A 12,580-nucleotide genomic window follows, 5' to 3' on the forward strand; every position below is an offset into this window, starting at 1 on the left:
TGAACATATCCAAAACAATTATTATATTCAGGTGATTATACACTGATTCATATTTATAACATATTCAATTTCTACCAAGTCGCTAAATGCAGCAACTTACTACTCACTGTACCTTTCAAGATAGCATTCCTCCTTTTTGTCTAAATATGACATTAATGAACAAACAAACTCATAGTAGGAGCCGATGGACTTCCTGAATCAAACAAACCTGAATATGAATGTTGAAGTTTAAAACATTTTTAATAGAAATAAAAATTTGTATAAAAAAAACTAAACATGCTTCACACACTTCATTAGTTTTCATGAGGTTTTACAAATACATAGTCAGATAGCCAGGCACTGTATCTTTTTGTACATTTTCCCCAATTTTAGGATATGTCAGGACATAAAGCAGACATCATCAATCTATTTAATAACATACATTAACTTGCCATTTAATTTGGTCAGCACTCACATTTTATTCTGCAACACAAATGGTGTTGAAAAAAATACAGAGGGAGGCATGAAAAGCAGCATTGAATTCACAACACAAATGACCCACAATGTTTTCCCCAAGACATTAGAAGGCTTTTATACCACGCAACGCCAACTATAAATCCGTTCAGCCAGCTTAGGGTGATTGATAGAGATATTGTATACTTTTGCAATTAGATTTTCATTTGTTGAAAAGCCTTACAATTCCCTGACACCTCCTCCTGATCACTGGAGTGCCCGAGGAGGACATGTGTAGTAATGAATTTTCTCACTAGCTGGTCCATTATGGATATCACCTTAAGGGCATATTGCAAAATCCCCTCAAGGGCATACTTCATCTTAATTCCCCTCCTAATGGATCTGTACAGCTAAGCTTTTACCCTCGCACTCTGTGTGACCGAGAGAATAGCTGGTGGCAGTGACGGGAGGGTCATCCTGGATGACAGCTTACAGAGAGATCTCCTGGCTAAAATACTGTTTGTTTTAACCGGGAGCCACCGTTTCAAAGCACATACAGGTATGCAGAGGGCAGTGGCAGCCTTAGGCTAGCTGGTAATACAAATCATGGCCTCACTTAAGCACAGATAAATAATCACTCACTAGACCTTCACCATTGGAGAACAGTTTTTAACGCACAACAGGCTCAGGCCCAAACAATTGGTAACAACGCTGCAACAGAGTTTAAACGCATTCCAAAGATATTGTTTTTTCTTTTTCTTAGTATTTTTTTACAACACAACACAGGATGTTGAAACTGGCATGCTCAAAATCGGCAGAGACCATCTTGAAGTCACTCTTGTTGACTCAGCTGAAACCTGAAATAGGGAAAAAAATACATGGAATCTGGTACAGATCTGTTTTACTCTGGAGATGATCATCATTTTCAGTCATATGACTCATGAAAGCGGAGCACATTTAGAAACGAAAACAAACACAACCCCCTCTCAGAAATCCATGGACCATGTTTTCATGCCTTTTTGGTGTTGATTAATCCCTTGTGATGCCTTGAGGGGTTTTGAGATTAATTATAGTTTGCAGAACTGGCAGACAACACTGAGAACACCTGAACACATCCTGTGTTAGAGTTCAGTTTGAGTCAAAACTGCTCAGGATGACAGAAGAGTTTTTGAAAGAGGGCATTGCTGAAATGTAGACACTCAAAAGGAAAGCTCCATCCTTCAATCTCCGTGCCTCTGCCATGCAAGTATTTTTCATTTTTCTTTTTTGTTTGTTTGTGTTTTCTTGTGAGGCAGACAGAAGATGGAGTGTTACAATTGTACTTTTATCTGTTCTGGTTCCCTGTTTGGTCCTTTCCTGTGGTCTCCTTACATGTCACGTCTTTGGGCAATGCTTCTGAGATCTCCTCGCCTACAAGGACACATCCATTTATTTTATTTTTTTCAACAATGCAGCCCATGTGATCTTCCACTGCATGTTTTTTTCAGTGAGGCTGAAAATCCTGTATTATGATAAGACCCTTTGTCCCTTAGATTGCATGGTTGCTGTAGCTGATGTAGGTTTGCTTTGTAGGGAAAGCTGAAAGAGAAGAATGAGAGGGGAGACAAAAGGTCAAACGGAATGAAAAATGGGTGAAAAATTGTAGCCTGAGTTGAGAAAAACAAGGTCAAAGAAGTATTCTGGTGTTTGACACTGAAAAATGTCAAATATAAGTAAGTTCTGCCAATAATCCCTCAACTTTAGTGTTACAATATATATTCTTGCCCTCAATCCTTGCATTACCCTGAACACATGTATTACCTCCATCAGACAGAGGTTTCAGCAAAGCCTGCCGCCCAACCCCCTCCCTCATCACCACCTCTCTTTTCTTCAGCTATCAGACCTCAACGTTCCAGTTGTCTCTCTAGACCGTGTTAGCTGATTCGCTGAGGTGGAGCAGATAAATCCTGACATATCACCACCAGATCTCCGCAGTTGGGGGAGCTAACCCAGACAAGAATTTTTCAATTTCATCAAGCCACACATCGACATGGGCAATGACAATGACGAATGGTGCTTATTCAAATAACCACACGCTGTACAGCCCCTGTAAACGGTAACCCCCATCAGGATAAATTGCTGCTGGCCATCAATTCCTCGCCACTTATTGTAACAAAAAGCTCTATAAACCTTCCACGGAAACTTAAAGCAAGACTGGAATAAATGTTGCCCTGTGCTTACATGTAGCTTTACTTATTTGCTATTGTTCTTGCAGGGCATTGTCACACAGTCTATATTGATTTCAACTTTTTGTGTTAACAGTTATACAATGTCAGCTCTGTTATTCTTTTATGGAGGGAAACATTCCTCACCAGCGGAGGTATGAGAGGTAAGGGGTAAACACAGCTTTAAAATGTGTCACAATAGGCTCAATTTCTTGTTAGTGCAGGCCAGACAGAGGGGGTGTATCTCTGCTGACAGACGTGACCGATTAAAACCTTTCTCTGCCCGAGGCGAGCTGAGGAGGATCGTTTTGGGCGTCACATGAGTAATTTCTGCTGACTCAATTGCTGAAGTCATTATTTACCTCGCTTGTATAAATCCAAAGAGAGGCGCTGATAGAATAGAGTCAAGCATTTTTATAAGAAGAGGCAATCCTACAGAGATTCAGCAGCTTCAAAAAAGAGAGTCAGGTGCCTCTTGATTATTTACAATGTGCTAAAAATTTGACTGCTAAAGAAAAAAAAATTATGAGTATCTCGACTCCATGACAACTCATGTGCTCTTCATTCATAACATAAACTGTACCACGGAGCCTCAGGCTTTTCCTATACTCACCCTCTCTAGCGCTAAACCTTCTGGGTAATGTAGTTCAATAACAACACATTTACCACAATGTTTGGACAGTTTGTGAGTTCTTTTGGATTGCATACAAAAGACTGAGAGTTCTTGTGGACAATGTGGAAAGCAAAATCACACACAGAAGAAGACAAAGAGTTTTAATTTTATTCGATCCCTCTGTCTCAAGGCTGGGAATAACACGTTACTTTGAACATAATTAAATATGGATGATGACATGTAGGTTATTCGCAATGTTTATGACGTAATGTAAGCTTTCCATAATAATATTCTTAATGTGAATAATTTTGGCTAAGATAATTGTGAATGAAAAATCTCATATCGTGAAAGTCTTAATAAGTAGTTATAGTAGATATAACAAGTGAAGACAGAAGTGGTAGATGAATAGTATCTATTTGAATGTGTGTCTGGTCAAAAATCTGGATATGCCCTGCTGTCAGGCTATGATGACACATGCATTATAAACGTAGTGCAGCACTGAACAGAGTGAGTTGTCTGATGAACAGAGGAGAAAGTAAAATCTGTGACCCCTGATGTATTCATTTAAATTGATAACTGAATGCTGAGTTCCAAAATGCTTCCCTTTCTCTTGCTCCCCCTCTAAGCTGACATCGTTCTATTTGTTCTCAAAGCTACAAATGCGGAATAAATAATGGCATGGTATGGTTTGTGCTACATGGGAACAAACTGAACTCCTTTTGCCAATGCTCAATCCTCATAAAGAAAGGTCTCATCAACTGCACAGATTAAACTCTATTAATTCATTAGTTTAAGTTATTTGATAGTGAGGGTTCCTTTTCCTGATGTACGTATATGATCCTGAAATAAAAAATGAACTGCAAGAGGGGGAAATTGTCGTCCTAGCATACAGTTCTTTTGAACATCAGAAGAAGTGACAGTGCTAAACACTTCTACTTCAGTAAAGACGGGAAATGTTGATTTCTTTTTAAATCAACATTGCCTGTGTTTATTGAGGTAGAAGTGAAATTGCGTTGTTGAACACATAAGTCTACATTCTATGTTGACAACTGGGATCCATTCCTCCAAGACTTCACTCCGGTAACACAATTAGGCCTCCTGCACTGGTTCCTCCTGACTGGCAAACATTATCTAAATAAACAACGGCACATTCACTGTATCCAATGAAGTGTTAAATAACATGCTACACATCTGTTGAGTTACTGTTCTTAACTCTGCTTCCTATCTCTTCATTAATTTGTTTTATTTACACCCTGGAGGTCAAAACGTGCCTAAGAATTGAAAAATAGAATAGTCAATAGTTTTCTCATTTGCATGTGTGTGCTTACTTTGTGTTTCGAGGCTTTCGCACAGCTCAGTCTTGGCTTCTCCGTTGGGTCTGAGTCCGGCCTTGGGGTTGAACTTGTTGGACATTGTGGCTGCAGTAACCACGGCCTTCAGGCTGCGTGTACGCTTGGGCACATTCTGCTCAGGATGGAAGAGAACCACGTAGACCTTCGGCATGTAGAGCAACCCGAGGGACACTGAGGCGCTCAAACTCACAGAGATGGTGAGTGTAGTTGTTTGAATGTACATCTGGAAGATAAAAATGGACCAAAAGAAAAAAACAAGCGTTATCACCTGTTTCTTGGCATTGCATTGTGTAGTTCTATAATGGTAGTGGCCTGCGTAGCACAAGTGACATCTGCTGTGTATCTTTCTGATTAGAGCATCCAATGACCCGTTTGTTGGCCAAGCTGTTGTGAAAACCTTTTCTGCTGCATCTAACGCTGGCTCCATAACTGTTTAATGCAAGTGATGTTGTAAAACTTGTTTTAATTCAGCGTCTCATCTGCTTATACAGAGTGTGTGCCAAACCAGCCAAGGCCACCTTGTTTGTTTAATTTTCTGCCATACTAATTTTAATATGGCCGTCACGTCAACCCGAACAGATAATTGATAACACCAGACGATTGAACGCTTTTCTGACTCATAACAACCACGCCTATAAAAAAGAAACAAGCTTGTGAAAATGTTACACATGGTCAAATCCTCTGAATCATGGGGGAGGAACACTCTGAGTATCATTCTCACTCATTCCATTTTAATTGTTTCCAAAGCTGCAGTGAATTAATGAGCTGTCTTGAGGGAAGCATTAAAGGAGAAGGGAAGCTTGTGTAATTTCTGTACATTGTCCTGTGTCATGACTGCTTGACTGGCCATGTGAGAGGAATTAAGTTGTAAGTTGTGTTGCAGACGTTACAATTTAATGATACTGCTGACTTTAATGCATCAAATCAAAGCAAAGTATTACAGCATTTCCAATAGCAGGAGGTCCCTTTGTACCTTTTGTAGAGTGACTAATGAGGTGAGGAGATCAGAAGGAAAACCCATGAACGTATGGATATCAAAAACACACATTAGATTACTCAGTTTCAGTTCGACTTGGTTTTCTTGCTTTATACTGTTTTCTACTTTGGAAGAGTATTATGACATAATCAGCTAACACTGTTCAGAGTGATAACCTGTTTCGAATCAGAAAGAGGGAAGCTAAAAACATGGTATTCCCCAACCTGTAGTTCAGGGCTGAAGATAAGAATTTCTGACTGCGTAAACCCGACAAGTAGAACTGCAGAGGCGGTTACAAATGAATAAACTGCAACAAACCTTCCTACTTATATAAGTGACTTTGCTTGACTTTACGCTTGTAAATTAAATGCTACAAATAAAACAGCATAATGCAGTGAAATGTAAGGTATTGTGACTGGAATAGGGAGGTTTCCTGGACTTGCAATCAAAGGGAAGAATTGTTAATGATACAACACATGAAATCATGGGTTTTACAAGGTTGACAAATGATAGGATACTTATAACTTACTTCATTTAAAATAAGAAAGCCATATCCTGTTTTATAGGGTTAGATAACTGGATGTTAAAGTAGGAGTGCTATAACAGATAGTTTGGAGCAAGCCTTGGACTGACAACTGGGTATTAACAGCCTGGTTGTAATGAATATTTACATGATGAAGGATGAAAAGAAAACAGTAGAATTTAAACCCTGTATAAGGACCACGTTAAGCTAGTACAGTGTTTCCCACACATGGACAATAACACGACCAACCAATTTAATGTATTTCTGCCTGTCAAAGTATATCCACCAACCATTTTCCTGTTTTCATCCATTGCCATCCGCATTCAATTAACTAAAAGCTCTCACGTCGCTCTCTTCCCCTTGTGTCTGATAACTTGCAGTGCTTAACACATGCCCTGCAGGTGGTCAAAGAAAAGTGTCATTCAGTGTGTCCGTTCTTTTAATGCATTGATTAAGTTGCTACATCTCATGTTAAATAGGGACCCTCTCATATAGCTAATATAAAATTATCGACATTTGTCATTCTGAACTTTCTTAGTATTGGATTGCTATGAAAACTCTATCATTAACAAGGCTCTTCTAGACGCGGATCACCTGCTGTGTTAATGGAATATCAAGTGAAAGATTTCCATGAGATGTTATTATAATCAGATATTGTTACATGATTGTTTTGCAATGTACTGATTATTGCTGTATTGTAATATCATCGTTATCGTGTGCCAAGTGTTGCGTATTATATCATTTCCCATTGTATTGTATCTTAACGCTAAAGATTGTAATTTAAAGTAACTCAACTTATCGCTACACCTAATGTACCTTGGTACCAATGACTAGTATGCAGATGACAACATTGTTTAAGGCAGATGCGTACAATTCCTTTGTTGTGCTCTGTAAAGACTCCATTCTTTACAGAAGGTTTTGAGGGGGCAACAGTGCAGTTTCCAAGGTGTGGATACGATATTTACTGACGTGAGCAAGAGCTGGCAGGCAGCATCATCATCATCCTCTTAGTGAGAGAAAATCTCATATGAAAACATGAAAGGCTGTTATTACCTGGCAGCACAATAATTATCCAAGTATGGAAATTTAGAAACAGTGTAGGTTGTCTCTCCTGCTTGCTGACTCCTTCATATGTCAAATATATTTAACCAAGTTTCCACCCCATTTTAAAATTTGATCAGTGAGGAACAAATTCAAACCAGCTCTGAAGCCTGATGTTTCATGATCTGGTCTGCTGAGAAACAACCTAAACTATTAGCACATTTTCTTCTACATTAAGCTCTCACACTGCCTCAAGCAGAAGCTCTTGGTGTTTGTTTTTGAGTGATGAAAGCATTTAATAATGCTCTTTCAGTTCCTGTCTTTTAAAGGCAGTTTAAGAATCACAGTCATAAGGTTACATGTGTTTTATTGTTTCTCTAATGGATGGTTAAGGGAGATTTTTAATATAAAAAAACTGCTATGGGCTAGAGTGATGTGAATGTAAGCAGGTGTGGGATTTAATAAAGTGTAGTTCTGTTTTAAGACTGCCATGAGAATGGATTTACAACTGTAATTAAACCTCTGCAGACTGAAGTATTTCAATATATGCTCCAAACAAGCACAAACAGATCAGGATCAAACGCATCAGACTGGAGCTATGATACTAGAATCAACTGAAACAGGCACACGTTCACAGGCTCTGCAGCTTAAACTATAAATATTTGATGGATTCTACCTTTAGAGTAGTATTTCTTCCTATTGACTGGGTGAGCTTTCATCAGCACCTAGGTGACCCCCAGTAAGTCCCTGCTGGTTTTTCATCAAAGCAGAGTAACATTTAGCTCCCCCAGATGTGACCTCTGCCTGAATATTGTGTTTGTTTTTATTATTTGTGACTCTCCGTGGTGCTTTCCCCTTCCAGACTGGATGCATCTCATCTCTGTCAGTCAGAACGGGGACCATGTGGGACCGCTGGCCGGAGAGAACAATGAAAGAATGGAGGCTGTATGAGAGAGGGACAGCTGCAGTGGTCTCCTGCAGCTGTAGGGAGTGTTAACCAGTGAACTGCTCTGGGCTTGGTTCACTGCCGCCTCGGGGACAGACCGCTGAACCCAAGCTGTTACTCACATGAACAGAGACAAAAAATAAATGCTCTGCAGCCTTTTAAACAAGAATAGCTCTCTTCAAAGCAACCCTTGAGGTCACTAAGTATATAATGCGAGATAGTGAGAGAGAAATGAAGAAAAGTACTGGAGTTAATTAACCATAATTTGAAATAGTGCCCGGGGATACAGCTGAAATTAGCTTAAAAGTTTTAAAAGTACTTCAATATACACACGGTGATATGACCAAATGGTGCAAAATTAGTTCAAGTTTACTGACCAGCCTACTACAAAATAATACAGGTCGTCACAAACTATATATCTAGACAATTCATTCAACAATCTGCAGATTACGTTATCAGTTAATTGTAGAGGGTGACACGTTGGTCCCGAAATCAGGGCGATGTCACCCATTTTTTTAAAATCCAAAGATGCGTAATTCACAAACACTAAAACAGAAACCCTCTCATTCGCAAAGCATGAACAAAGGGTTGCATACAGGCGCCCCATGTACAGAGACTGTAGTCCGTATTGCACTGGTCTCTTTCACCTCGTTTTCTGGCACTCTCGAGCTGTCCTTTCCCAAAACAAAGGGCAATACAAATGCACTGCAAATAGCATCATTGCGCAATGGTGTAGTTTGCATACATTTCAATGAGCCATTATGCATTCATTTGGTGCAAAATAGGCCCCTATCTGTGCAAACGAGTACCTATAAGTACCTTATTCACAAAAATGGCACCAACAGCTCTGCACGGTTAGAGTGAAACTTTTGGCGCTGCTGAGTGATAACTGCGCCACATTATTTATAAGCATTATAACGCTCAGACTTTTCTGTGACTATGTAAACAATTCCACCTCTCAATGACTTGAAAATAATATACCTTTACATTTAGATACTTAATATTAAATAACGTTACTCATTTTTGTAATTTTTACATATCAGATGTAAAAAAATTGAGCGAAATGCACAGGGCTGCAAAACTTTGTTGGGTTTTTTCCGCTTGAATATCATTAGGTTTGTGCGCTTTGAGAATTCAGGACGGACGGATAGCATGGATACATAGTGCAGAGTTATCTGTGCTAACAGGGGCGGCTATCCATCCTTACAGTAAATTAGCCCTTGAGTTTCTAGACTGAACACAATACATGTTCAGGAATATCTCAGCTCTGAATGTCATCTTCATCTCTTTAAGAAAGTTCGTAATCACTAGGGGCGACCCCGACTGAGGATTTGCTTCTTCGAATCTGATTCGTCAGTTCTTGCCATAGTCGACGAATCATCGAATGTTTGTTTTTTTTTCTTCACTGACCCAAAGTCTGCATTATATTGACCGTATGACTATAATACACATAACCATTTACAATTAAGAGGATCATAGCTTAAAGTGAAAGAGACACTAGAGTAGATAGTTATCCATCCTCGTTCTTTTGGCACCGTTTCAACGGCCCAGTACAGTACACTTTTTTCAGGATCATCTGAAGTTTATTTTGTCTGACATTTTGAAGCTGCTATGAACCTAACAAGATTTAAAGACCAGCTGAGATATCGCTGCTCCACAGGTCCCGCTAAATGGGAGAGTCCACCTTTAATTACCAGGGGAGATTTAATTACCACCTTAAGGAGATTTAACACTTCTAAAGCTATTTCCAGAAATACATTAAATATTTATAAGTTTATATTTATATCAAAATAGGATATATGAGACATGGTTTATACTGAAAACAGGAAATTATATAAAATTAGACATTAAGCGCCCCCATAGTTTGAATGGAATGATCCTCGTTTCATATGCAGATGTTCAACTACGAGTTTGGCAGTCAACTAAGGCTCTCCAGACTGAATCGTCGAATATTAGACTATTTGGGGTCACCCTTACTATTCACCAATCTCAACTGCTGAACAAAAAAGTAATATGTTAAAAATAAGGCACCAAAATCTTATCATGCATGAGCCAAAAAACATTGATTTGTTAGCTTGCCAAACACCAATTAATTAGCGGCTTCCTTACGAGTAAGAAATAGCTGTTTTCCATCTCAGTCAAAAGAACCACAGTAAATTATGGTAACCCTTAAGATGGCGCTGTAAAAAGTTGTTTTAGTTTGATGAAGTTCTTCTCTAAACGTCACCCCCCTGGTGACTTATGTAATCTTGAATATCAAAGCCCTGCAGTGTGCAAGACTTTCTCCTGTGTTTTCAGTGACGCTTTCACTTGACTCAGCACATGCCCTCTTTGGTTTGGGTTAACCTGCAATACTCATCCATACACCAAAGAAATAAGTTGAGAAGTTCTATCCTGATGCAACAAAATATATATTTTAAGTAAAAAAATAACAGCATCTCTGACCTCTATAGAAACATGAGCTCCCTAGAGGTGTCTACAGGATTTATAATGTAGGGCTTATGTACCTGACACAGTCTGTAACAGTAAAAATATAGTCTGCACAGCCCTTATAACGAGTGGAATTCAAAACAGTTCTGTTGATGGAGCCACAGTGCTGTTGCTTACAAATGGAGTCCTGTTTTCAGTGTCAGAGCCACTCCAGTTTTCAATCCATTAATTTGTTTCCTCCTGATTGCAGTGCACCTGAGCATGCACAGCCCCGCAGCTCATAAAAGCGAGTTGCTGTTTAACTCACACACATGTCTACACATTGCCATTAGCACATCCTGCCTGAGGCAAAACGTAACGTGGAGGACAAGTTTGTATGCCAGCATTAATGACCAAACAAGTCACTGGGAAAACAATCCATCAGTACCTATATGATGAGGAGTTAAAAAATAACTCGCATCACTGCCTGCAGAGAGCAGAGCGAGAACAACTGTGATAACATTAGATTAATTTGAGGGTTGATGAATGTAAACAGATTCTATTCTCAAACAGGGACTCTTGAGAGCTTCTGCTTCAGGATGCAAACAATCAAATTCATTTAAACTGTATAATTCCCTCTCTGCATTAAGCTGCTGCGTTATATCTCTGCATGCTATGAAAACATTCAACAGAGGAGCTTGCTGCAAGAAAATTCCCTATAATTGCACTCTAATTAAGCTAATAAACAAATAGAAGCCTTGGGGGACACAATAATATAGCTACATGGGATGATGTCATTTATAAAGATCACAATCCTATGGCCTTGATTAGTTGCATGGCCTGTTCAACCATTATTGGAGCACCCAGAGGTCAGCAGCGTAGGCCCAGATGATGCTGGTGCTGTAGGCTTAATGAGTGCAACATCTGAAGTCCAAGATGTTGCTCAGCTCCCTCTGCTCCGCAGCATCCATCTTCATTATGTATTATCGGGCCTCCGGGATACAACTGTGAATTATTCTGTTTATCTTTGCAATGAGAAGAGACAAAGAGAGTAATAGGAAGGACCGGGGGGTGTTAACAGGTAGCTGAAAAAACACTGAGCCGGCACAGTCATGAGCGCACTCCTGTCTGACATCTGCTCTCGTTGAACCCACTGCAACTCCCACTCTTTGTCTGACTAGTGCACTAACAGCAGTTTTTTGCTGTGGAGTTGACAGTGCCAATAGTGTGATGGAGACTTCATAGAGAAATAAACAACAGCACTCAATTCATCAGCCCATTCATGCACCGTAATGGCAGGACCCTCTTTGTGTGGGCAGATTGAATTTGAACTGAGCCTATTGTGCTGAAGCCTCATTCCCTTGCATACTATTGTCCAACGTCTCTCCTCCCACCTCTGTCTTTGAGACAGCCGCTGATTTAGACCGTTCCTCCAGGTAAGCAGGTGTCACTTCTGTTCCCGAAGCTAGCATAAAGCTTGATGATCACGCTGCATAGATGGAACAGATGTCCCCGTTTGAATGATGGAGGAAGCCTCCCATGGCATTCGTTACATTTATCCTGGCACCAGATGACAAATAAATGAGTGTGTGCTTGTATTGCTGAGGCAGAGGCCCCGCTGTGAACTGGTGATGAGCGCATAGGCAGCAAGATAAGGTAAATCAAGACCCGGAGGAAGTGGAGCATTTAATTGCTCTGAAGAGACATGTCAATGTTGGCTGCAAGGCTTTGTGCAGCCTGTCATATACAGTATGATGATTATGAGGTGTGTTTGCTTTGACATGTTAATTCCTTAAATAAGAACATTGTTTATGTAACAGCTCAGATAATCTGTCACAGGCATTGTTTTTTACATAAAGAATAGCACAGCAGTAAAAGCCCCACATAACCATATATAGCAGCATTTCAGACCTGACACCCTAATGTCCTTTTGTATATGCTTTCCAAAAGCAATGCAAACTTCTCTTGAGGAATAAGTCAGAGATATGATCTGATAGTTCTTTGGTTAGACATATTTTATTAAAGATTGCAGTTTAAGCTGCTGTGAGGAACTTTCAGTGTGTCTTAGCTTTGGCAGCCCCTGT

General features: G+C 39.7%; 1 protein-coding gene across 1 annotated transcript in view; it reads right to left on the reverse strand.

Moving 5' to 3' along the window:
* Nucleotides 1–221: 221 nt before the first annotated feature.
* The window catches only part of LOC117829330 (metabotropic glutamate receptor 4-like), a 210,601-nt gene continuing 198,242 nt past the window's right edge, over nt 222–12,580 (reverse strand). Inside the window, exons 10-11 of the mRNA XM_034706996.1 lie at nt 4,578–4,824; nt 222–2,010 (exon numbers count right to left, since the gene is read on the reverse strand). Coding sequence (XP_034562887.1) covers nt 1,961–2,010; nt 4,578–4,824 — 297 coding nt within the window. The 3' untranslated portion in view covers nt 222–1,960. The remainder of the gene's footprint in view (nt 2,011–4,577; nt 4,825–12,580) is intronic.

The sequence above is a fragment of the Notolabrus celidotus genome, chromosome 1, assembly GCF_009762535.1.
Source record: "Notolabrus celidotus isolate fNotCel1 chromosome 1, fNotCel1.pri, whole genome shotgun sequence".
NCBI lineage: Eukaryota > Metazoa > Chordata > Actinopteri > Labriformes > Labridae > Notolabrus > Notolabrus celidotus.